Source organism: Narcine bancroftii, chromosome 9 (assembly GCF_036971445.1).
Source record: "Narcine bancroftii isolate sNarBan1 chromosome 9, sNarBan1.hap1, whole genome shotgun sequence".
Classification (NCBI taxonomy): Eukaryota; Metazoa; Chordata; class Chondrichthyes; order Torpediniformes; family Narcinidae; genus Narcine; species Narcine bancroftii.
The window spans coordinates 96772104-96799714 of record NC_091477.1 but is presented as its reverse complement, the minus strand read 5'-3'; the positions used below and the strand labels follow the sequence as shown (position 1 = coordinate 96799714).

General features: G+C 40.6%; 1 protein-coding gene across 7 annotated transcripts in view; it reads left to right on the top strand.

Moving 5' to 3' along the window:
• Positions 1 to 15157, top strand: part of zmat3 (zinc finger, matrin-type 3) — a 32513-nt gene extending 17356 nt beyond the window's left edge. For all 7 annotated transcript variants that reach the window (XM_069896969.1, XM_069896970.1, XM_069896972.1 and 4 more), the window contains 4 exons: positions 4927 to 5040; positions 8301 to 8470; positions 11249 to 11349; positions 13540 to 15157. In XM_069896969.1, the coding sequence (XP_069753070.1) occupies positions 4927 to 5040; positions 8301 to 8470; positions 11249 to 11349; positions 13540 to 13748 (594 nt within the window). In that variant the 3' untranslated portion in view covers positions 13749 to 15157. The remainder of the gene's footprint in view (positions 1 to 4926; positions 5041 to 8300; positions 8471 to 11248; positions 11350 to 13539) is intronic.
• The last annotated feature ends 12454 nt before the right edge of the window (positions 15158 to 27611 follow it).

Sequence of the window (27611 nt, the reverse complement as noted above, 5' to 3'; positions counted from 1 at the left end):
TCCCCCTTCCTTTATACAACCCACTACCATTAACAGATACCAGAGGTCTTGGGGGAAAAAACAACTGTAAAGTGCAAGTATTGAAGGCTTCTTTTTGAAAGAAGGAAGGTTGAATAGTTTTCATGTGCAAAATCACTTATTCTGTTGCATGATATTTTAATGTTGGAAACCAAAGTAGTAGATAAACCAGCAAATATGGAGCTGTGGAGTCAGAAACTTAATGTTAACTACAGTTAACATTGTTAACTTGGTAGTTAGACATGCAGTTATCTTGATTTAATTATATGAGAAATGCCTTCATTGTTTTTGCCTTAATGTATCTTTAGAGAAAGATCCTAAGGCAAAAGTGAATTTACGAATAAACCAAAAGAGATGAGAAGTTGTGTGGGGAAGAAAAATTTGGTGGGTTCAAAGATCAACAAGTCAGGACACAGGCTGAACACAAGAAGGATCTTTATTATAACAGGGATAACACACACTAGTGCTCTCAATCACAACACAGTATAGTCAGTCACATCAGAGTTAATGCTACCGCTACTAGCAACTGTTTTAACAACCAAAGATTACAATACACCACCTACTGTTCCTTGTCTCAGCTCCAATGCTATGTAACAGCCCTGATCCCTGTGTAGTGCACACCTTACCAACCAGTCCTCCAGCATTGTCCACAGTTTGTGACCTGGAGTGGAGCAGAGTTCGTCTCCGGTCTGAAGAGCAAAGGAGGAAGAGCTACTCCATGTGGTGTACTTCATAGTACAGTAAGCTAGAGGTAATCACTAGGTGTTTAAAGGGGCCAATAGTCAGGTGTGCACTAATGGATGGGCAGAGTCCAACCTTGATTGGCAGGTGATGCGATCCTGACTAGGTTGCAGATGAGAGGTCACGTGACCCTCCACAATCCACATTCCTACTAGGTTCCAGACCCAGGTCACGTGACCCTCTACAATCCATTTTCCAAATCATTAAAAGAATAAATACAAACATTGCAAAAAGTAAATTAATACATTGTTACAAAAAGTAAATACATTGCTTCAGTGCAAGTGCCTGATGAATAAACTGATGGACCAGGGTGGCCAAACTTGCTTAATGTAGGAATTACATACAATAAACTGCAGATGTTTGAGAGAAGCAAGACACGCATATTTTTAAAGAAAATTTTATTACATATTAAAAAATACATGTATATAGTAATATTTCATGTATGTAGTTTTTAACTGCTTAATTTGTATTAGTTTCAGTAATCAAAATGGATACATACTGTATATCTCATGTAATTTTGTGGACCAATTATTTGGGTAAAATTTCGGAGGTCTACTATTACACATACTATTTTTGTCTATGAGCTGTTCGAGGCATCAGGAGCTTGGATGGGTGGGAAGTCGGCATTGGGATCTAAGGCAGGAGGCTGGGGCATTGGGATCTCAGATAAGTGGGAAGCCAAGGCATCGGTAGCTTGAATGGATGGGAGGCTGGGATGTCTTGAGCTCAGGTGGGTGGCTGGCTGGTGGGGGTCTAGGTGAAGGTTTTACAATCGGGAGCTCAGATGAGTGGGAGACCGAGGCCTAGGTGGAAGATGGGGGTCTGGGCATCAACAGGTCAGATGGCCAGGTGGCCAGAGCATTGGGAGCTCAGATGGGAGGGAAGTCTGGATCATGCTTACACTTCGCTAATTTCACTGCCCACAACACAGCCACACATGCCACAATCACACGATCTCAAGCCACACTCACTAAAACTGCATAGCCAAAATATTTCTATGAGCCACTGCTTGTGAGATGCAGGTTGGCCACCCCTGGGATAAGTACAACAGAAGGGTGAAGGTATTGTTTCAGAAAATGACAATGGCCTACCAATTCCCCACAGATCAAAAGAGTAATTGTTCTCCCTTTGGAGTGTTGTTCTGTGGGAACTGGCTTCCTGTCTGTTTGGTGTTTTTTTGTCAGTCACTGACTCTCAAATGTGGTCTCCCCAACTTGCATGAGATAAATGTGCAGCACATCTCACCGGCAACAGCACTGATACTACCTTCATCTGTGAGCAAGTAGGGCAAGGTCATCCAGCTTTCCCTTAATCCAAAGTACCACAGCCTTTCATTGGCTAGCATTTCCACCACTGGATGCTCCCTCATCGTTTGAAGGCACGCATCCCAAATAGCTGCCGCTGGGTCATACTGTGGGAAGCCAAGGGTTGGTCCAACAGGCGTGTATCCAGGGCGTAAGGATGATTCTCATGGGAGCACCCCATTGCTAGGCTATGGATTGTTTGCGCCAAGATGCTCATATTCCCACTGATTGCTTGAACCAGTGCTGACTGAACTTGCTGCATCACATTGCCAAGGCGTGCTCCCTTTGTGGAGTCACTGGGAGAGTCAGGACTGTTTGTATGCCAAATTGTATGGAAGGGAAAAATAAACCATTTCCTGACACACCCACCCCCACCAAGGATTATTGAAAGTGAGGTGGTTAAGTGGTGAGAGAAGTGAAATATCGCCATCATTACCAAAACATTTTGATGAATGACTCCATGCAAGCAACTCCTGTAGCTGTCATCGAATGGGGTTGGTGTAAGTAGAAAACCCTCAGCTGCGTTTGCCGGAACAGTGCTGCAGTCTGGTGTGGTGGTGCTGTGTGCGTATTCGTAGACTAGGAGGAGCAGTTTGGAAAGCAGCCTCCTGTTGTTGGGGTGGGGGAAGAGAGTAGTGGGTTTGGGAGAAGTCATTCACATCTGTTGACTTGGTTGATGTGGTTATATGATAGATTATTCAGGGGCCACCTCTGGTGGAGGAGGCACAGGGGAGGCTGGTCTGAGTTGGTATGTGCAGTACATTGGAAGCTCTAGGCTTTTCCCCTCCCCCACCCCCCCCGCCCCCCCCCCCCCCCCCCCCCGGCAATGCTATTTCCAGAAGAGAGCATGCATGTCTCAAGGTTGTGATTGTCTATCCTCACATCCCCATCCCCCAACCACGTGATAACCCCCCCCCCCCCCTCCCTTGCACTGCTGGACAATGGCACAGACTTTGACTGGGTCGAGCTGCCAGCCAGACTGGCGAGCTGCTTGTAGCTGCTGCATTTTAATTAGCTTGCAAGCTGCCTCTATGCCTTTCACCTCTGGGATGGTTGCGTGCACTTGGGCAGTCTGCGTTGCTTCCTGTAGCACACAACAGCAATGCCGGAAGGTATCTATCCTCTATCTTTCTGAGTACCATGTTGGCCTAATTCTCTTATAATTCTCCTATAATTTCCTGTTGGCTTCTCAGGAAAGATGCCATAAGCCATTGGGCAACCCCCCTCCCCCCCACCCCGTACCCATGACTTCCCTCAGTCTTGGGAGATCCCGGCTTTTCAAGGAGGTATACCAGATAGTGCCCAATCTTCTCCTCTTGCAGGTCCAAACTGTCAGCCCAGTCTATAAATCTTCCGTGGTCCAGCAGTAAACCTGCTTAACCCTGCATTATCATCAGTCTACCTGGGAATTCTTCCCTTGTGCCCTGAGGCTCCTTTGCTATTTGTGGAGTTGTTCCTGCCAGTCCTGTTCATGAGGAATCATGCCTTAACACATACGCATGACAGGAGACCCACACACATGCTTGTTAATACAAGGTCAAACATTGTGTACAGTCAAGACTCCTTGAACCCTGCTCATGTGTGAGCAGTCAGTGACTAATTCTGTTTTTCTAAGTAAACTATATTGTTCCAGGTTTCAATGGAGAATAATAACCAAACTGCTTAATACTCTGAAGTAGCAGTCAAGCTACTTTTTAATCTTCGAGCAAACAGATTTCCAATTTAATAAACAACTCGAGGTTCATGGCTCTGTTCACCGCTTTCAACTGGACAATAAATTCCTTCATCTCCAACTTGATGGAGTCATGGCATCTGCTTTAAAATGATGTAAAGTGTGTCTTTCCCTGTTCAAATCCACCCAGTAACTTTTCTAAAATATATATATATATATATATATAAATAAAATAACCTAAAGATTAATATAACATCATTTTGTAACGATGAGTTATGCTGCTAAATGAGAGAACAAAGTTGAGAAAGGTTATTTATCCCTTCTGCAAAATACCAACTATAATACATAGAGGCAGTCCCTGGCTTGTGTCCATAATTGGGACTGAAGGATCAGTCGCATCTCGGAATGCATGCAAGTTGGAATTTTGCCCTTATGTGTGGAGTACCGAAGTCAAAGCAAACTTTTTAATCAAATCTTTTTTAAATCGTTGATTTTTGTTGTATTTGACAAACTATAACAGGGATACAGGGCATGTAAGAGCCAAAATGTGCATACTTGTTAGTCTGCATTCTGGGATTCTTAGACTGGATGCGCCATCTTGATTCCTGTGCGCATGAGTGAGTCTTCGATTGGCGCACGTGCAATTGGTTCGCGTATTGGAATTCAGTTGGCCCATGTATGGTGGGTTCGCATATTGGAGTTTGGTTGGCGAATGTATTGGCTTTTGCATTGGAGTTTGGTTGATGCATGCATAGTGGGTTCGCATATTTGAGTTCGATTGGCACATGTGCGATAATTAAGGGCATGAATTCAATATCATCAGAGTGCTTTAACTCAGTCGTAAGTTGAGTAGGTCATAAGTTGGGGAGTACCTGTAAATAATAATTACCTATGGGGATTGGTAGATGCTGGATCAGTGAATTTGTCAGTTGCTTGAGATTGCCTGTTGTGTGGATTGGCAAACTGACTAGTTGGGGGTGCCATTTTTTAAACTATTTTTTTACCTATTGGTATTTATTTTCTGTGATTTTTTTTTTTCCCAGTTGCTTGAGGGTGTCAGTTACTTGAATTCTGGATAACGGATTTTACTGTATCTGTTTATTGGAAATATTCTTTGGCATCTTGATCCCATCATGCGAAATGTAGATATATTCACTGCTGAAATAATTAATTTAATAATTTTTATTTTAGGGTAAAAACCACTCCAAGAAACTTCGTAATTATTATGCTGGACATCAATGTGTGTCTACTTTCAAAATGACTCACTCTGTTGATCAGGCAGCCACACATCCTCCAGCATCCCAGGTATTGTAAGTGTATGTTGGTATTGAAGCAATGTCTTGAATATTACAACTGTTAGGTGTCTTGATAATTTCTGTAGTAGTATAGCTGAACTTAAGCTATATTAATTAATTCTGTTTGTATATTTATCTTTCTCGTACTTAGTGTAGTTATTTTTATATTCTTTGGCTTGGCTTCGCGGACATGGAGGGGTAATGTCCACGTCAGCTGCAGGCTCGTTTGTGGCTGACAAGTCCGATGCAGGACAGGCAGACACGGTTGCAAGGGAAAATTGGTTGATTGGGGTTGGGTGTTGGGTTTTTCCTCCTTTGTCTTTTGTCAGTGAGGTGGGCTCTGCGGTCTTCTTCAAAGGAGGTTGCTGCCCGCCGAACTGTGAGGCGCCAAGATGCATGGTTTGAGGCGATATCAGCCCACTGGCAGTGGTCAATGTGGCAGGCACCAAGAGATTTCTTTAGGCAGTCCTTGTACCTCTTCTTTGGTACATCTCTGTCTCGGTGGCCAGTGGAGAGCTCGCCATATAGCACGATCTTGGGAAGGTGATGGTCCTCCATTCTGGAGACGTGACCTACCCAGCGCAGTTGGATCTTCAGCAGCATGGATTCGATGCTGTCAGCCTCTGCCATCTCGAGTACTTCGATGTTGGTGATGAAGTCGCTCCAATGAATGTTGAGGATGGAGCGGAGACAATGCTGGTGGAAGCGTTCTAGGAGCCGTAGGTGATGCCGGTAGAGGAACTCCATTGCCTCCAAACTAGAAAACCTCCCGACAGGCCACTCGGACCGGATCACGTCCATGCGATTTCCCCCTTCAAAACAAGCGTCGCATCACTCTCATCAGTGTCTATGCTCCAACCCTCCAAGCGGAACAAGCAGAAAAGGACAAGTTCTACACTGATCTGCGCAACCTCATTCAACGCACCCCTACAGCCGACAAGGTTGTCATCCTTGGCGACTTCAACGCTTGCGTCGGCAAAGACTCAGAAACCTGGCCAGGAATCCTGGGCAAGCATGGTGTCGGCAAGTGCAACGACAACGGGCGCCTCCTGTTGGAGCTCTGCGCAGAACAGCGGCTTGTCATTACAAACACCCTTTTTCAGCAGAGGGACAGCCTGAAGACTACCTTGGTGCATCCTGGCACCTCCTGGACTACGTCCTGGTGCAAGAAAGAGACAAACGAGATGTGCTCCACACCAGGGTCATGCCCAGCACGGAATGCCACACTGACCACCGGCTTGTTCGCTGCAAGCTCAATCTTCACTTCAAGCCAAAGTCCAGGAACAGTAAAGCCCCCAGAGAGAGGTTCAATGTTGGAAACTTGCAGTTAGACGAAGTGAGAGGAAACTTCCAGGCAAACCTTAAAAAAAGTATTTTTATATATATATTGAAAAAAACACGATACGTATTCTCTGAGTTCCAAGCCACTACAGAACCAATCTAATAGCACGTGTTTAAATTATCTAAAGTATTTGGGATTTTAAATAGTGTGATGAGATACAGATGTGAAACAGCCATTCATATTTACCTTGCACTACTGCTGTCTCACATCCAAGACAGATCTGTTGTGTTTACACCAAAATCTAATGCTAACAAATAACATGTTCTTGTGTAAAGCAAGGTGTCCAGAAGAAACAATGAACTATTTTTTGATAATGTTGGCTTATGAATATGGTTCTTCATATATCATCATAGAATCTCCAATGGTGATCCAAGAGAACAAACTGGACCTCAATGTAACTGCTCATTTGCAAAATGCCATATAGTTGACTAATCTCGAACCCACTGGATTTCAAAGCCAAGGAGGGGGGGGGGGGGGTAAAAAAGTATCAGATACAGAGAGCTTATTCCTCAAAGAAGATAGAAGATGTAAGGGTGAAAGTAAAAGCAAAGTTATGAAAGTGTAACAAGGCATGAAAAAGAAGAGTGAACTTTAATGGCAATGCAAAAATGTTTGCTAAGAGTGCAAAGAGCAAGAAAATAGCATGGGTTTTTTTTTGTATAGGTAGAGTAAATGTGCCAGTTTCTTGGTGAGTACATTGTTGCTTTCTTCACACCAGAGGGGACAATGTAATTTTGTACTTCAGGAGAATATGTGTAATGGGATAGACAGAGTAAGACACTAAGTGCTAGGTAGTTCAGTTTGACTGAAAGGGGATAAATTGCTAGACTTGAATGAAACATATAGCAGGTTGAATGAAACATATAGCAGGTTGAATGAAACATGTATGGCAGGTTGAATGAAACATATGGCAGGTTTGCAAGAGGGGAAATTGCAGAGATTTTGACCATTTTTTTTAAATTCTATCTGATCACAGAAGAGATACCAAGGACTGGGGAACCAATCATATTGTATGACTGTTCAAAAAGGGAGGAACTACAGGCCAGATAGTTTAATTTTGCTGATAGATAAACTATTGGAATCAATTCTGAGAATAAAACAGAAATGACTTTTTTAAATTAATCAAGAACAGTTAACATGAATTTTTTTTATGAATCATGGCTGATTAAAGAGAGTAAAAGAAACATTTATCTACCACTGATGTTGAGCTGACTGATTTGTGATTACCTTGACTAACTTCCTTTTAAACCATAATGGCACAATAGCAGTCTTAGAATTTGTATCCAACAGATCTGCCATTGGACATGATTATTTTGCATTCTCCACCAGGAAATATAATATCCTTTAAATATGAATTCCTGGGATGTTAACTGGTAGCTTATTATGCCAAAAGCATTTTCCACATTCATTCATTAATATGGACTGTTGAATGTACAGAATGTGAATGCTAACAATCAATGCTGCCCTAGTGATGCACAACAACATTGATTACTTAGTTTGACCTAAAATAACATTGTAAAGAAAATCTGTGCTTAGTGTAACATTGCTGCAATGTGTGGCTAAAATTCTAAACCAAAGCATTTTAGCTAAGAGTGACTTTGACATTTACGTTCAAGTAGAAAACAGCCCTGTCTAGATGCCAAGAAGATGTACGTGGAGCAGTTTTTAAACAAGTCTCTCAGAATTCCTGGACCCAAAGCATCTTCTTTGCAGCAATGCCTGTATTTGACACATGGTATATAATTCCACAAAAATTCTGGTTTTAAAATCATTAGAATACTTGAACGTTGCCTTTTTGTCTTTGTTATCTGTTATATACAAGGAAAAAAACAAGTTTCTGGTTATTCCTTTGTTTACAAGATACTCTGCAGTCTACAAAACAAGTTGCCTCCTTTATTTTGATTATTTATATCTTATTTTCCACTCAGTCAGGGTCCTCCAAGTCGGCAAGTCGTGTGATTTTGGCCACAGCAAATGATTACTGCAAACTCTGTGATGCCTCTTTTAGCTCTCCTGCTGTGGCACAAGCACATTATCAAGGAAAGAACCATGCAAAGAGGCTGCGGCTGGCAGAAGCTCAGAAAACAAATTCACTTTTGTATGTATGCTAAAAATCTATGACAGTTTTTTTTTTAGTATCATAATTTTGATAATGTGGATAGTTCATTTCTAAACAAAAAAAAACAATTAAATTTTGTTTCAATGTTTGATTTCTAAGTACGTTGCTTCTTTTGGGTCCATAGACCTGGAGTTTATTCCTTCAGGTGTTCATATTCTAGTAAAGGCCATCACCCAATCTGCCACCAATCTTTAGAACAGTGCCTCTTTGGAAAATGTTTTCATTTGACCTCCCTCCAAGCATATATTACTAGCAGCAACATCTGAGTTTTAATACTATCCAGGAGGGAAAATAAACAATTAAATATTTTCTGCTTTTTTTTTTGCTGTGTCCAATTTATGAATCTTTGATTTATTTCTCATTTTGGAATATTGTCTTAAACCTCTATCATGAAGATTCCAGAAATTAACTCCTAAAAGGTCGAATTTCTTTGAGGCAGTGCCCAAGATTATTTTTGGGTTACAGTATGTTCTGCAATGTGGTTGGTCAATAAACTGAAGCCATACCAGCAAAATCTGTATCACACAAATAATATTTAAAAAACGATTTCAATGAATCTTCACTACTCAAATGTGTCTTTTCACATCTGCCAGATACACAGAATTTAGAAAGATATGCACAATGTGGGGTGAGCAAATCCATGGCCAATGTTCTGGGAAGAACCTCCAGGAGTATGGATGTCTGTATATATGAACAAGTTCCTATGTCAATTAACCTCATAATTTTTCTTAATTGACACAAGTTTAATTTTAATAGAGATAATGAAGCCTATAGACCTAGTCAAAAACAATTCGCAAAATATATTTAATTTGTATCATGTGGCACAACATTTATAGATTGACAATAATTAATAATTTAAATTCCAATAACAAATTCAGAACTTGAATTTTTAAGTGTAAACAGAATGGGTACTCTGTGCTGAAAATGCATTTTTTTTAATTTTTGATCTTGGTCCTCTTTCTGTATGCATGTCAAATGACAAGAGACTATACAGTGTGAAGAAAGATATTAGATGCTTTAGAAGGCTTGTTTTATCATTATACATTTTTAATTTTATAAATATTACTATATTTATAAAACATACATACATACATAGCTTTTGTGTCACAATTCCTAAAGCAAGCAATGTGATTTCACTTGCATTATGTGAGCTTGACATGAGTTTTTCTTTAGTTTCCTTGAGCAAATGGTCTTGGGATTTTTTTTTTAGACTGTTTCTAGCTCCTCAATGTGCAATAGCAGGAAGGGCTCAAATTGATACTAATCTTGTTCTTTTTAAGATTGACCTTACACTATGTTTATGTGCGTTTAACTCTAATAAAGCCGATTTAGTTAGGGGTTTGACCTGTCGATATTTGATGTTAAGCAGTTGGCCGAGCATTTAATTCACTCCAGCAAAGATGGCTTTAAGGTTGAGTTGGTGTTTGGTGCATTTATCTTTCCCCTGCAATAACTTTATTAAGGTGAGCTCACAGCTGCACAGCAATCGGCTTGGCCCTTCCTCCCTTGCCCACGGCTCTCATTCACTCCCCCTCCCTGTTCAGCCCCCACCGTTTAGGCGGCGACAACAGCAGCAATGACATTCACCTACTGGGATGTTTAGGCACAACATGTGCCACTTATTCCTCTTTATCACCCCTTCTTGTTGCTGTTCAAGGCCGTGCTTCCCATGAGGTTTCCTGGTGGCTCTTTTCCCTGGACCAGTGCCCCTTTTGACAGATGCACCGCGCACCCCTTGGATCAAGGGCATTGGCTGCGAAGGGAGGAAACTTCCGAGTTACCTCCCCTCTGCAAGCCCTGCAGTGCTTGTTAAAACCAACGTGGGCTTCAGCGACCATTTGTGTTGAGCCACTTAATTCCCCTCTAAAAGTGTCCCGTGCCCCCTGCTCTGTTCTGCACTCACTGGACAACACGCCACCCAGATATTTATTAATATCTCCTTGCCCTGCACACATGAGATCACAGGTTGAAGGTTGCCCACCCCTGGCCTAGAGCATCTTTTAATGAGCTGATAATTGTTCAGCAGGAATTGGTATTTGTTTCAGTGTGTCTTCTTGGGAATAGACCATCGCAGGTTGAAGGTTGCCCACCCCTGGCCTAGAGCATCTTTTAATGAGCTGATAATTGTTCAGCAGGAATTGGTATTTGTTTCAGTGTGTCTTCTTGGGAATAGACCATCGGGAACATAACCCGGTGTTCAGCAGTTTTAGATAAATTCTGAAAAAGATCTTTGCATTTTGCAAATAGAATGCTCTTGGTAAATGCATATTTCAGGAGTAGATTGAAAGCTCCTAGCACCTGTTCAAGTTGTTTTCCACAATCAAAAGGGAGTGCATTTGTCACAGTTCCAATTTGTGCTTCACCTTGGTTCATGTGTTCCCATTCAGTTCTTGCTATCCAGCTCTTCTGAACCTTATTCCCATGACCATTCAGGCAAGGAGAGAGAGGTTGAAAATGCCTGCGAATACTTCTGCTGCACAGGCATTGAGGACTCCACCAGGGATTACATCTGGTCCAGTTTCAATTCATCCTTCACTTTCCATTGGGCCAGGGCTTCCCTAACTTTTTAGCCCACGTAAAAAAAAAATGTTTTTTCAAAATAAGATATGCATTGAAAATAATGACACCAAATTATTGAAATTGGAATTGTGTACACCAGAAGGTATGGTGGTTGCGAGATCACTTTAAAAAGCTATAAAACAGTTAAGGAAATCATATGATCATTAAACTGACTAACAAAGAATTATTATCCTGCAGAGATGCAACAGAACTCACAAAGAGGAAACAAAGGAAAGAAGGGAATGCTTTTAAAGTAGTGCCAAATCGTCGCAATCTGCATGGAGTTCAAAATACTCTAGGTATGCAATGATTTTGTTTATTATGTGGCAAATATTTAACATATTAACAATGTACAACAATGAAATAAATGTTTGCAGGATGTCAAGAGAACACTTCCTTTTCTTCCATGAGATCTTTCACTTTGAGAAGGGAGCCATCAGTTTATATTTCAGCCTAACTTCCACTTCTTTGTATTGAAGTGCCACCCAACCTTGTTTGCCCAAATCTCTGAAGGAATCCTTGGCCTTTAGTCTTGAAGGAAAGGGCATTGTCCTTTGGATTATATTAGCATTGTTATGAAGTCAATGTATTCCCTTTAGAAAAAGGTCAGTTACAACTTTTAAAAATAAAATGGGATCAGAATAGTAATTTATTGACTGGCAATGGAAATATCTTTTTAGCAATAAATAGTTTTAGACATTTCCTGGTATTTATTTCATCAACTTAAATAGAATGAAAAATTGAAAGAGAAGTACGATGTGCAGTGGATATTATAGCACTCACTATACCTTAGCATTAGCAGCCAAAGACAAAATTCAGTCCCAGTCTATTATGTTTCATTTGTTGCCAAATGGCCAGAGTAGAGGAAACTTCTTTGACAATAGAGGTAATTGTAAAACCGTTGGTCATTTAGAGAAATACTGACACAATTTTAAAAATAAGCAACTTGTATTCCATGTCTGATTTTACATACAACCCACTGCAATTTACCTATTGTCACAGTTGCTCCACAGTAGTTGCAATATCACTGTCTCTCCACTCAGCTTTGGATCACCTTGAAAACAGCAATTCATTCATACAGCTGCTCTTCATAGACTACAGCTCAGCCTTCAATGCCATTATTCCTTTAGTGCTGGTCAAGAAGCTACAAACTCGAGGCCTCTGCAATTGGATCCTTGACTCTCATTAGAAGACCACAGTCAGTACAAATTGAAAACAATGCCTCCTCCTCACTGATCAGCAACACAGGTGCACCCCAAGGATGCATACTTAGCATCCTTAGGGTGCTGCTTGTTATACACCCAGACCTGTGTGGCCGGGCACAATTCCAATGCCATCTACAAGTTTACCGATGACACCACAGTTGTCAGAGAATCACAAACAGCAATGAGGAAACGTACAGGAGGGAGATGGATCATCTTATAGAATGGTGCAACGACAACAACCTTGCGCTCAACGTCAGCAAAATCAAGGAGACGATTGTAGACTTGAGGAGGAAGTTGGGGAAACACGACCCAGTCCTCATCGAGGGCTCAGTAGCGGAGTGTGTGAAGAACATCAAATTCCTGGATGTCAATATCTCTGAAGACCTGACCTGTCCAGCGGCTATACTTTGTGAGGTGTTTGAGGCAGTTCAGTATGAAACCGAAGACTCTTGTAAGCTTCTACAGGTGTACCACGGAGAGGATTCTGGCTGGTTGGATCACTGCCTGATATGGAAGTGCCAATTCTCAGAACAAGTATGAATTCCAGAGTATTGTTAACTCAGCCTGTGACATCAGAGGCACCAGACTTCATTGAGGACATCTACATGAGGTGGTATCTTAAAAAACCAGCCTCCATCCTCAAAGATTCCAACCACCCAGGCTATGCCCTCTTCGCTCTGCTACCACCAGGGAAAAGGTACAGGAGCCGAAAGATGAGCACTCAGCGGCACAAGGACAGCTTCTTTCCCACTGCCATCAGATTCCTGAATAATTAGGGAACAAAGACACTGCCTGACTTTTCGTCCACTGTTATTGTTATTATTTTTATTTTATTTTTTATAGTGATGTCATGAGATGGTTATAATGTGTATGTTTGCTCTATGAATCTGCTGCAAACACCAAATTTCATAATTTGTTCATTACAATAAATCCTGATTTTTCTCACCTTTCTTAATAATCTCTTTTGAAGCTGAAGGCTCACTTATTCTGTGCCATTTGGTCACCCAATTACAGAAAAGATTTCAATAAGATTGAAAGAGTCGAGAGAAGATTTGCAAGGATGTTTCCAGGTCTTGAGGAGCTGAGTTACAAGGAAAGGTTAAATGGTTCAGACTTTATTCCCTCGAGTTTCAGAGAATGAGGAGAGATTTGAGAAAGGTATGGACAATTATGAAGGGTATAGATCAAGTTAATACAAGCAGACTTTCTCTACTGAGGTTAGGTGAGAAAAGAACTAGAGCACGTTTGTGTACAGTATGTATATAATATTTTATATTTATACAGGTCCTTATTTTAATCCACGTTCCCGGCAACGGATTCCACGTGACCTAGCAATGTGCGTGACACCAAGTGGACAGTTCTATTGTTCCATGTGTAATATTGGAGCCAGTGAGGAACAAGAATTTAGGTTGCACCTTGAAAGCAAACTGCATAAATGCAAAGTGTCAGAGCAGCGATACCGCAGTGAGTTGGAAAATCTTGGATATGTCTGAAGGTTTGAAAATGTGCACATCTTGAAACTTAAAGCAAATGCTTATGTTTGTCCATTTTCCATTCACAATATCTATAGAGGATATTAAAATTAAATAAATTATTGAGGCCATTTTTTATTAAAATTCATTTGTTTAACATCAAAATGTATTTTGTGTTTGCTTAATATTTATTTAATGTAGTTAGAGTTTTAGAAGACATCAGTTAATTGTTTTGTTATTTTTTATCCATGAAAGGGAATGTATAACTGGTCCTATAATGCTTTTAGAAATGATTTGGAAGTGTTTGAGTGATATTAATATTTGTTTTTCTTCCAAAATTTTTCCAACAAAATGTCCCATTATTGTAATTTTAATGTCATTCTAATTTAGTTTATTTTAATATATTTATTTTTGTTCCATAATATATATGGTCTTTTGAAGTCAATTCAGAAGGTGATATTCTAATAAATGTTCAACTTTGATCATTCCTTTATTGTTGACTATTGTTACAAAGAGAATCTCACTTATCAGGCTCTCTGCAGAATTCTTAAGGTTAAAAAATACCATAACAGATTAATGTCCATTTAAGTTATCTTTATTTCCGATAATTATTCGGAGGACTTGATGAGGACTTAATGACCTTCATAATGTTACTAATTAGCAAAAGTTTGAGGATTCCTAGACTGTATAAACTACAGTGCATACATATACAAAATTTATAATTGAGCTCCTTGATCATTATTTTAGCCACCACTGGCATCGTCAGCATGCACTATTTAAACTTTAAATGGTCAACAGCAAAAAAAATAAAGGATGTTATTGCTGTTGTTAATTTTTCATCTTGAAACATTTTTAAAATGTTAAGTGATATTCTCCTTTTAACAATGTTTCACAATACTAAAACCTTATGAAAATAATTCACTTAAGAATAATTTTAAAAGTTTAATATTGTGGAAAAATAAAATGCTATCCTTTTGCAAATCAATTAAAATGAGTTTCAGAATTTGATGGATAATATCCTTTGAAAGTCTTGGGCAAATAATTTGTCCTGAGGTGGTTTGCTGAGCTTGGATTAATAACAAGTGAATATGTAAATTGTATTATGAAAAAGAGTTTAAAAAGTGCATCCCTTTTCACTTGGCTGCCGAGACTACCTGTACAAATCAGAGTCAAGAGATCTTTTTTATTAAATGCGAGCATTTAATGAATATTCTTTATCAAATTATAGTTTATTTTTTATAATTTTTATGGATGTAAAATTGTACTGAACTTTTCTATCATTATGCTCATTGTTATATTTTGCTCTGCTGGATTTTATGTGGAAGAGAAATATCTGTTTTATGTCTTATATAAAAGCTATTCAAATTGAGCCTTTCACATTGACATGATAGATAGATGATAAAAATTAAACAAGTGCATTTATAAATTTATGGCTGACTGTGACCACTTCATGATTGTACTTGGTATCTTAATTGTAGCCAATGGTACGATCTGTTGGATGACATTTCTATTTCAAACTCTGATTCACTTCAGGCCCCTAATTTTTTTTTTAATGTTTCAACTCACAATTTAATAATGGCAGAATTCCACATGTAAAGTACATAAAATCGAACAGAACTGGCATTTTGCTCTATGATGCAGCCAGCCAGTATGCTCTCAATAGAGCTCCTGTAGAAAGGTAGTGGCTTGTAGCCTTTTCTGCCTTAGTGTGCACCTTCCTCACAGATGAGGAGATGTTTTGTGTCTAGGATAGGTCACTTCTTAAGTGGGCTCTGAGCAACTTGGTGCTCTCTTTCTCTGCTACAGAGCTATTAGTGTGTAGTGGAGGATGGTTGTCCCTGGTCCTCCTGAAGTACACAATCATCATGTTGAGTTTTGGGTTGTTATTCTCGCACTATTTCATGAGATCTTCCACCTCTGTAGTGTGACTTATCGTTGTTGCTCATGAGGCCAACTACCCGTCATGACACCTGAAAACTTGACTTGGAGCTTTATCTGGCAAGGCAGTTGTGGGTCAGTAGCATAACCAGAGTGAGATCTGAGGTGCTCAGTGTGACAGTGTTCGATGTTCTGCTGCCATCCCAGATGGACTGTGGTTTTCTGTTAGGAAGTCCACAATCCAGTTACAGAGAGGGTTGTTGAGACCCAGCAAGGACAACGTCTCCACCAGACTCTGGAGAATGATCATATTAAATGCAGAGCTGAAGTTAATGAACAGCTATGTTCTCCAGGTGAGTCAGGACTGAGTGGAGAGACAAGGCTATAGCATCATCAGTAGAATAGTTCTGTCTGAAGGTGAATTTAAATGGGTCCAGTGTCTCTGGGAGGTGTGCTTTGATGTGTTTCATAACCAGATGCTTGAAGCATTTCACTGGGTGGAAGTCATTGGGGCCTGTTACAGTTGTCCTCTTTGGTACTGGGATGATCGCTCCTGTCTTGAAACCCACATGGATGATGGATTGCTGCAGTGACATGTTGAAGTTGTAAGGACCTCTGTCAATTGGACTGCATAGTGCTTTAGTAGCTGACTAGGTTATGTTGTCTGGTCCCGCTGCCTTGTGTGGATTGATCTTGAATTGGGATCTCCTCACCTCAGCCACGGCTATGTAGGGATTCATTCATCAGGGGGTAAAGGAGCTTTCTTTGGCCTCTGCCTATTCTTGTCGTCGAACCATACACAGATGATCTGTCTCCAGAAGGGAGGTGTCATTGTCTTTGACTCGCAAGGTTGTTTTGGGGTCTGTTTTTGATCCCTTGCCACATGCACCTCGTGTTTCTAATCTTCCTTGCATACCCATGCTTTGCCTTCTGGATTGCACAGGAGAGTTCCGCCCTGGCTGATCTTACTGCCAAGTTGTCTCCTGTCCTGAAAGCAGCATCATGAGGTTTGAGAAGAGCCCAGATCTCTGCATTCAATCATAGTTTCTGGTTAGCCCTGGTTGTGAAGCATTTGATCCCGGTGACATCCTCAATGCATTTTCTGATGTAGCCAGTCACTGAGCTTGTGTACTCCTCAATATTAGCGTGACTGTTGTAAGTGGTCGCTTCCCTGAAACAGCTCCAGTCGATGGTCTCATAGCCATCCTGTAACATTGCAATGCCCCCACTGGTCACGTCCTAATCTCCCTGTGAAGTGGCCTCATTCGCATGGCCAGCAGTGTATATGCCGGAGTTAGCAGGACTGATGTATGATCCAAATATCCAAGGTGGTGTACATTCAATCCAGGATGTTTTCTGGCAGCAAAGATGCATACTGTTAAACCATGATCGATTTGCTTTCAGGTTGGTGTGATTAAAGTCACCAGCTACAACCATGCCACTGTCAGTGTGGGAAATCTGGACTTCTCAGGTGGCATCATAAAGTTCTTTCATTATTTTACCTTCATTCACCTTGGACATAATGTAAACAGCATTAATCAGCATGGCAGTAAGTTCCCTGGGCAGGTAGAAGGGTTGCATTTCACCATCAGGTACTCTATTTCAGCTAAGCAGAAGGTTCTTACATCAGAGAAATTTGTGCACCAGTTTTCATTGATGTAAATGAACAGGACGACTCCCCCCCCCACCCACCCCCCAAACCCATCCTCAAGTCATTCCAGAACCAGCAGCATCTTTGTCTTCCCTGATGGAAATAAGACCATTTAGCTGGATCGCTGAAACTGGAATAGAGTCTTGGAGCCAGTTTTCTGTATTTGCCAAACCACAACAGCCTTGCTATTCTTTCTGGTTCATATGCATTCAATAATTATATTTATATGCAATCTATATTAATGATTGGATGAGTTCCAAAATTTGCAGATGACATTCAATGTGGAGGTATAATCTGAGAGGATAGCAATAGAGTTTAAGAAGAACTAGGTAAGGTCATGGAATGGGTAAAGATATTGTTGATGAAAGTTACTGTTTTACAAATGGGGGTGTTAGATTTTGGTAGAAAGAATGAAAAACAGCAATATTAACCAGAAGGTACAATCATAAAAAGGACATGAGAACTGTTTTGGGGGGAATGAGTGCAGGATCCATTGAGTCGGGCATGAGGAGAAAATAATTGGAAAGGTATTTGTGATCCTTGGGTTTATAGACATTATAGAGAAATGTTGGTGAAACTGTCAATATTTCATCACTTAAATAGGGTACTATTGAGAGAACAAGTAACTGTATTAACATCATTGGTAGTAAATTGCTTTGTTCTCAGAAACCTGCAACACTTTTCCATCATGGATCAATTTGCCTTCTACAGTCCATCTTTGTGGGACTATTGTAATTTGTCACATTTGCACAAGAGGGCAATGTTGAACAAAAATAGCTTCCAAATTTAACTGCTTTTCCTACAGGAGTCATGATTCCTGATGAAGTGTTAGCAGGGGTTCAGTGCTGCCAGAGCTCACCCGGAGCACTGCCCGGCATCTCATCGGGCTGCTTCAGGTCCACTCCAGCACCTCACGGGGCCTGCTCAGGACAACGGTAGATAAGACAACCCCTCCTCCCTGGGAGCTATTCTTTTTCTTCCATGACAAGGCATCCTAGTTCGCAGTCCTTTGGTTCACAGTCAATTATACACCATCAAATATAACATGGCAGTCACCAAAGATAGGTCACGCGAAACCTCCTTGTCGCTGGGTTTGGTGAGCTCCTGCACCTAAAAAAAATTTGCATTGCTTCCCTGAGGGTTAGAGCTCCAAACATTAACTACTTTGGATGCTGCATGACCAGCAGGGTTCCTCCCATTTTTTTTTACTGTTACTTTATTTCCTCCATGACATTTGGTGGTTTTTCAGATTGACAAATTTACTTTTAAAATCTTATACAGGCAAAGTCCCTTGATTTCAAACCACAACATGAAAATAATCTCAAACCTGTTTTTGAAAACTCTTGTGGTTAAGATTTTGGATGGTCTTAAAAGATTGGAAAGTTGGTGTTAGGAAGCCAAGTCAGACCTAAAGTGGATAAATCATCTGTTGGAGATGTGGTTCAGAGGATTAGCCTTCCTTGTAATCTTTCAAACATCTGAATATTTAGGAGAAGAATCTGAAAACTGAAAACATGTTTGTTCAAAAAGAATTAAACTCAAGTTAATAAATTTAATTTCATTATGGAAAAATTCAAGAAATAATAATCAGGGATAAAATTAACAGCCCCTAGGATGAGTGTGAGTTGATTCAAGAAACCCAAAATGGATTGTTAAAATTAAGAGAGAGTTGGTGAGGGAAATATGATTACATAAACTTCACAAAGGCATTTGATAAATTGCCAAATAGTTGATGCAATTATGCTTGAAGTCCATGGTGTAAAAGCAATTGTGATAACGTAGCTGGAAAGTTGTGAGAGGAAGTGGAATATAGTGAAAGGTTGATTTTTTTCAAATGAGCATAAAATGTACAAAAAATGCTTTTCAGTGATTAATTGACATTTAAACTAAGGACTTGGACTTGGGTTCCCAAATATACATGTGACAAACAAATTTGAAGGTGGAAACCCCAAATAGACTTTAAGCAGATATAGATAGGGTAGTGGAATGGGTAAAGATATAGTAGATTAAAGTTACAGATTACAAATAGGGGATGTCACATTTTGGTAAAAAGAATGAAAAGAAGCAATATTAACCAGAGGGTACAACCCTAAAAAAGGGGGAATGTGTTCAGGATCCATTGAAAGCAGTCTGGCATGAGGAGAAAATAATTGGAAAAGCATTTGGGATCCTTGGCTTAATATTTAGATATATAGAGTATAAGAGCAAGGAAGTGACAATGAACCTTTATAAAACACTGGCTGCAATTGGACAGTTCCAGGCTGCAAGCCAAAACCTAAGATGAAAAACACTTAGAGAATGCACAATGGATTTATAAATATCAGGCAAGATGGGGTTTGGTTATATGAATAGCCTGGTGATACAAGGTTGATCCAATTGAACAAAGGTACTTATAAAGATATCTAATGTAGACATTCAAAACCATGAACACCAAAGACTGAACTATTGTCATAAGTATCAAGTGCAAGGAGACATAGACTGACAGCCCCTCCAATTTACGGACACATACATATAAATGAGGTCTCATAAGACTCTCATATTCACGAAACACAAAACAACATTTGTATATATGAATACTTGTCTTGCACATGTATTGAATGTCTGGTTTTGTGGGTATGTGTGTTTTTTGCACCAACGATCAGAGAAAGAGAAAGCTGTTTCGTTGGGTTGTACTTGTGCAATCAGATGACAATAAACTTAACTAATGTTTCTAGAAAGACATCTGCATGCTTCATGAACAGAAGTTGAAAAAGTAAATGTTCTGATTATGTGCCTACTTTTTTTCAAAGAAATGCTGCAAGTGAATTTTATTACATATCTCAAATTTTTGGATAGTCATTTATGAATTGTCCCAGGGTGAATTTTTGTCATTGCCAGGCTTGCCTCTCTTAAACTCAGAAGTCTAGTATACATTTATACTTGCATTCCTATGAATGGCTATGAGAATTTTTTTCTCTCTCCAGATTTCAGATTTATTGTCAGAGTATACACATGATGTCACATTCAACCCTGAGATTCTTTTTCCTGTAGGTGAGGCAGAATTACCACTTAAAGTGCAAAAAAAGTACACATGTAAACAAATTTTAAAAATGTAAACAATAAAGTGCAAAAGAGTTTTTAAATGATTCCCTGATTGAGTTTGTTGTTCAGAAGTCTGATGGCATAGGGATAGCAGTTGTTCATGAACCTGCCAATACGAGTCTCGAAGCACCAATACCTTTTTCCTGATAGCAGCGAGAAAAGAGCATGTGCTGGGTGATGTGGATTCTTGATTGCTGCTGTACCCTGTCGATGTTCTTGATTGTTTTTCCTTTGATGTCCTGGGCTGTGACCACTACCTTTTACAGAGATTTATGCTCAGGGATATTGCTGTCCCCATACCAGACTGTGATGCAGTCGGTCATACACTTTCCACCATACACCTGTTGAAATTTGGCAGGGTTACCAATGTCATACCAACCTCCACAAACTCCTGAGGAAGTAGAGGCACTGATGTGCTTTTTGTTCACAATGCCATTACTGTGTTGGGTCCAGGAAAGATCCTCCGAGATAGTGACTCCCAAGAATTTAAATTTGCTCACCCTCTCCATGTCTGATCACTCAATGATCACTTAATTGTACACTGCTGGTTTTAGTAATTGTTCTTTCTTGTGGTTTAAATTTTACAAAATGGTGTTACATTGTGCTTTTGATGCCATTTCTTAGGCATCTTCTGGAGTTAGAGAATTGGGGAGTAACTGGTTAATTCAAAGGAGACCCGGTCTTTAAATAAAACCTGTCTACATGACACTCCTCACAGTAAACGGACACCATTGTTTCTTAAAAACACTGCCAATTTTCCCATAGGAGGCCATTTAAGAAATTAGCTATGGAAACTGACAATGTAAACCACACTTGATACTGCAATGATATTCTTTTAAACAATGTAACATCCACTGATCCTTTAAGACCATTGAAACTTGCCATTGAGCCTTGGATATCCTGATTCTATAGTTTTCTAACCAGACTGGGGAAGGCAATATTTGGGCCACATTGAAACACCAATGATGCGATCAGTGAAGGCATTAAGTGGTTATTTCCTATATTAATCTATCTGTTTGCATAACCAGGGAGCCATCCCTCAACAGTGAACAAGATAAATATATTATGGGTGTCTGGGGTTTTGTGTTCAAAATCGCTTACAACAGTCATCAGTATTTGAAGCCAAATGCAATCTGCTGGAGGGGCTCCACAGGTCAAACAGTATCATTCAGAGAAAAAGAATGGTCAGCGTTTCAAGCCAAAACTCTCATCAGCACTAGTTAAATGTAGAAGAGAAGCTGGTATAAAGTAGTCAGAGCTGGAGGGTGGAACAAGTGTCTCTGAGGATTGGTGAAAAATGATGGACAGATGAAGTAGATTGGCAGATGGCAAAGAGAGAGAGGCAAAAAATAGTTATCAGGTGGAGTACAGTGGGTGATTAGAATACATGGAACCTGTTAAGAAGGCGAGGATAGAGGTGTAAAAGTCCAAAAGGAGGGAACGGAGAGAGCGTTAGAATCAAATGGGGATGGAACCAAAAAGGAGGGTGGATGAGAACGAGTGGAGGTGGTCAGGATTGTCCATGCCCAATTGTTAAACTTAAATGGGCAATATAACTTTCAATGAAACACGATGGATAGGCTGCAGATGCTGTGATTGTGGTCAACACACTGAAATGCTGGAGGAACTCAGCTGGTCTCTTCAGCATCTATAGGAGTCAAAGATATATTGTCGATATTTCAGGCCTGTGCAAAAGGAGACAGGGAATGGAAAGATGATGGGGGAAGCAGGCGATGCGGTTTTTAATGAAAGCCAAAGGTCAATATTAATGCCGCCCAGTTGGAAGATGAGGTGATGTTCCTCCAATTTACAGTGGTTTCAATCTGGCAGTACATGAGACCATGGACAGACATGTTGGTAAGGGAATGGGAAGGATAATTGAAATGGGTGGTCACTGGGATATGATATATACTACCTAGTCCATTATCATATTCAATTAACACCTTTTGTTGGTCTGGATTCTTCCCCCATTTAAAAAAAAGTTCTGAGACTTGGTGATGTATCCTGTTCCTGCCTTTTCTGATTTTTTTCTTGAAGAAGGGCTTAGGCCCGAAACATCGGTAATATATTTTTGTGGCTTATAGACGCTGAAAAGACCAGCTGAGTTCCTCCAGCATTTTGGTGTGTTTACTAATTTGACCTTCAAAACTGTACTTAATCATGTTCTTTTATTTTTGTGTTTGAAATGTATAAATCTTCATTGTACTGCAATGTCATGAAAGGGAAAGGAGAGGAGAAATTGATTGTTCAGTACACTGGTTTGTGCTGAATGAAGACTTCAATTTCCAGTGGTTTAGCAGCAGTCACAAGACTGTGGAGTAAACAAGTGATCTTATTTACTTCTTGACTCATGGAAAAAAAAATGACCTGTGGATAGCTGTAAAAACAAAACCCATTCATAACCTGGAGATATATTTTGCTCCTAGAGATTGCTACTAATGAATAAAACTAAAACTGATCAAAATCAATGAGGCAAGAAGATGTAATTGTGCATTGATGCAGCTCTGTGATCGTGCAGAAAGGAAATGAATCAGCAACATATAATATTGTACATGCCCACGGACTCCCCCCAGCTATCTCGATTCTTCATCTCACAAAGTCTACTGGAAATATTTTATTCCATTGTCCGAAATGCCCGATCTGCATCATTTCTGTGCTCCAGTTGAGACTTTCCACACTGGTGCATCTGAAATCTCTTTTTTCTTCTTGAACTATGGCCTCTTTTCCCTTGACTATACATTATCAAGCCTTCCTCTCTTCGACAGAACCAGGAAAGAGATTTCATAATTCTCACCTTTCACCTCTCCAGAGTCCATATTCAATTGATTTTCAGGTTCAAGTTTATTGTAATGTGCAAAGATGCACTGATACCAATTGTCTTGCAAGCAGGCCGATTAGACATCTCTTATTTAGTACAAGTAAAACACAGTACAAAAGTGCAGAGTTACAGAAAGAGATGAATTGGTATGGAGCAAAGGCAGCACAGTTTTACTATTATGGGGTTCGTTCAGAAGTATGAGAATGACAGGAAAGAAATTGTCTTTGAATCTGGTGGTGCATGATCTTGTATTTGTCAATCTTCTTCCTCATGGGAGAGGTATGTGTTAGGATGAGATGTCTTTTAATATCTTGGCTACTTTTACAAAGCAATGGGAGATAGAGATATTGATGGAAGGGAGGACCTGAGCCACATTCACAACCCTTTGGAGTTTCTTGTGGTCTCAGCCTTATCTTCTCAGATATATTCACTTTTTCCTGTCCATTCCTGTGGTGATAGGGAGCAGACTCATCATACATACTATATTCTCTTGGGGTAGGCCCCATTATTGCAGAGATACAAACCATTTTGTTTGGATCTGTAGTATTCCAGTAAACTGCCACAAGCACTGTAACCTGTAGAGGCCTGCTTAGATCTTTATACATCTTCTGATTTATATTTCCATGGACTTCCCTTCGCTCAGTCAGAGCCACAAACTGTTCTGGATCCTGAGCTGCTAGATTAATTATCCTTAGTCAATAAATGGAGAAAATTCAAACTGATTTAATGATAAAGACAATTTTTCCAGGAAGTGAAATTCTAAAGAACTAATTAATTGGATCCAAGGATATTTTATTTGTCAAACGAATTGCACCTAAAGGACAATATTAGTTATTGAAGGCAAGACAGAAACTGACCTTCCCTCATCTGGATAATATTTATCATATTAAGAATTCTGTCCATTGACCCATAAGTTGTTTATAATATATAAATGACAGATGAGATTTCAGTGCTCTACAAAATAAAATAAATAACAAGTTTTATTGCATGTATTATTTGTATCAAAACGTTATGTATAACCTGATAAATGCAGGGAGGTTGAATAAGTGGGATGGAATTTTCTGAAAAAGTAATGCTGTATTGAAGGATGAATAAAATTACCAATGTACAGGTTAGCCTATCAAGAGGAAGTGAAGCCCAATGAGTTACAAATATCATCAAATGTTGGAATGACGTGTGCAATTTATTATTACCATATATACTCGTGTAAAAGTAGAAGTTTGTAGACCATTTCTTAATGTTAAATTTGTGGGGGTGGCTATTACTTTTGAGAGGCTGAAATTCACACTAGAATGCAAAATATCTTAACAGTGGCAGAAGTCCAAATGATCTCTAAACGAATAAAGAACAAAAACACAATTAGAGTAATGATAGTCTGCATATCAAAACACACGTCCGACCATAGGGGGGGAGGTCAGGACTGTGGCAAGTATCTGCATCATCGGAGGTGTCGGGAATTCTGATGGGTGGGCGGCTAGGCTGAGGCAAGAGTCTGCTTTTGAGGCTCCGATTGGTGGGTGGCCGAAGCCAAGGCGAGAGTTTGCATTTGAGATATCAGGAGCTCTCATGGGTGGGTGGTCAGGGTCCAGGTGAAAGTTCGTGATCAGGAGCTACAATTGACGGGCGGCCAGGGCTGAGGCAACAGTTTGCAACCGAGGCGTCGGGAGCTATGATATGCGGGCGAAAGTCCACATCATAGACATCAGGAGCTCTGATGGGCAGAGCCAAGACGAGAGTCCACGTTCGAGGCATCAGATGGCTGGCGGCTAGGGCCGAGTCATTGGAAGCTCTGGCCTGGGGTCAGCCAGGGCCAAGGTGAGAGTGTAAGGTCAACGTTTACATGATATATGGAAAAATTCCAATATTTCTGGACAAAAATAGGGGGTCAACTTTTATATGAGTATATACGGTAACTTAACAGAAGTATCATTTATGTTTTATCTTTTCTGTATTTTGGATGATGTCAACTTGTGCACTTTAGTTGACAATTAGATGGCACAGAAGTTTTTACTTACTAATAACAGCATATAAATGTTTTCTGGCATTGTGATAATTCTAATGACTTCCAAATAATATTTCTGACCTAGGTCATCAATAATTATGTCTTCAGTCTTATTTATGCTGGTGGTGAATTATTAGTGCTCTAAAAATGCTAAAAATTAAATTTTTAAATATTTTTCCTTTTTCCTACTCTTAATCCAATATTAATTTCTCTTTGCATGTCTTCCTTACATTGAATTCACAGTTTCAATTCACCTGACTCTTCGTTATTCCTTTATTCATTCTTTCATTTTCATTAATTTAAGACAAAATACTTTGTTGCTCCCATTTATCAATGTTCTCAGATGGTTCAGAACAAAGCAATTTTCTTGATTGTAACACATTCCAACGACTGTTAACAGTGGTCTTTACAGTGTCCTCCATAATGTTTGGGACAAAGACGTTTTGAACCACAGTAAGGGTGGCAAGATTACAATCTGCTGAGAAGTATTTAAAAAGAGCCTGCAGAATTCTATAAAAAGGTCTTGTGGACAGATGAGACCAAGATTAACCTGTATCAGAGTGTTAGCAGGAGCAAAGTGTGGTGGCACAAAGGAACAGCCCAAGATCCAAAGTATGCCATCTTGCAATGTAGCCTCTGTATTTCTTTTCATGAAGCCTTCTATAGATAGTAGTTATTGACATATCCACACCTGCCTTCTGAAGAGTGTGTCTGGTCTGTTGAACATATGTTTGGGGATTTTTTCTTCATTATGGTGAGAATTATTCTGTCATCAGCAGTGGTGGTTTTCCTTGGAATGCCAGTTCCTTTGCGATTACTGAGCTCACCAGTATACTCTTTCTTCTTACTGATGTTTCAAACTGTTGATTTTGGAGTCCTAAAGTTTGGGCATTGTCTCATTGTTTTATTCTAAGTTTTCAGTCTCATAATGGATTATTTGACTTTTACTGGCATAACTCTGGTCCTCATGTTGAAAAATGACAACTACAGACTCCAAAGATGAGCAAAAGCTTAGAAGCAAGCCTAGCTTTCTTATCCCTGTACCAATGAAGTATTGAACCATACCTTAGTATTCATAAACACCTGTGAAGCTAAATGGCCCAAACATTGTGGTGCCCTGAAATGACGGGACTGTAAAAAAGTGCTGTAATTTCTACATGGTCAAACCAAAATATACACAAATAACCCTGAATAAAATCTGGAATGTGCATTTTAATTCCAAAGACTATCAACGGTTCAATGAGGCAACCCTTCCTGAATGTTACCCCATCCCTCACATCCAAGACTTTACGGCCAACCTGCATGACGCGAGGGTCTTCTCCAAGATTGACCTGGTGTGAGGATATAACCAGATCCTGGGCATTGGAAGCCGCTGGCACCCTGAGGACATACCCAAGACGGCCATCATCACCCCCTTTGGCCTGTTCGAATTCCTGCACATGCCGTTCGGGCTCAGGAATGCTGCTTAGACTTTCCAGCGCCTCATGGAGTCTGTGGGCAGGGACATGGATTTCGTCTTTATTTATTTGGATGGCATCGTCGCCAGCAAGGACCGGGTGCAACACAAGGCCCACCTATGTGCCCTTTTCTCCCGGCTGGTCGACTTCGGCCTTACTATCAACCCGGCCAAGTGCCAGTTCGGGAAAGAGTCCATGCAGTTCCTGGGCCATAACATCATGGCTGAAGGAGCCACGCCCGCCACTGCGAAGGTTACCGCCATCAGGGAGTTCCCACACCCGAACAGCCTCTAGGGGCTGCAGGAGTTCACGGGTATGGTTAACTTTTACAACCGCTTCATCCCGGGAGCTGCGCGCATCATGCAACCGCTGTTCGCCCTCATCGCAGCCAAGCACAAGACACTCGGTTGGAACCCAGAAGCCTGCATCGCATTCGAGGGCACCAAGGACGCCCTTGCGAAGGCCGCCATGCTCGCCCACCCACACACCGACCTGCATATGGCTCTCTCTGTCGATGCTTCTGCCACAGCCATCAGTGCTGTCCTGGAGCAGCAGGTGAATGGGCATTGGAAGCCGCTGGCATTCTTCAGCCGCCTGCTCTGCCCGCTGGAACACAAGTATAGTGCCTTCGACCACAAATTACTGGGCATGTACCTGGCAGTGCGGCATTTCCGCTATTTTTTGGAGCGGAGGACTTTTACCATCTTCACTGAACACAAACTCCTCACCCAGGCGCTCGCAATGCCAAAGGATCCCTGGTCGGCCCGCCAGCAGCGTCACCTCTCCTTCGTGTCGGAGTTTACCACCAACATTCGGCACAAGGCAGGGAAGGACAATGTGGTTGCCGATGCACTCTCACGACTGGCCATCTGCGCGCTGACGCCTGGCCTCGACTTCGACCAGCTCGCCTGGGACCAGGAAGCTGATGAGGAGACGAGGGCCTTCAAGACCGCCATCACCGCCCTGCGGTTCTGAGACCTCCTGACTCCGAGCTGCA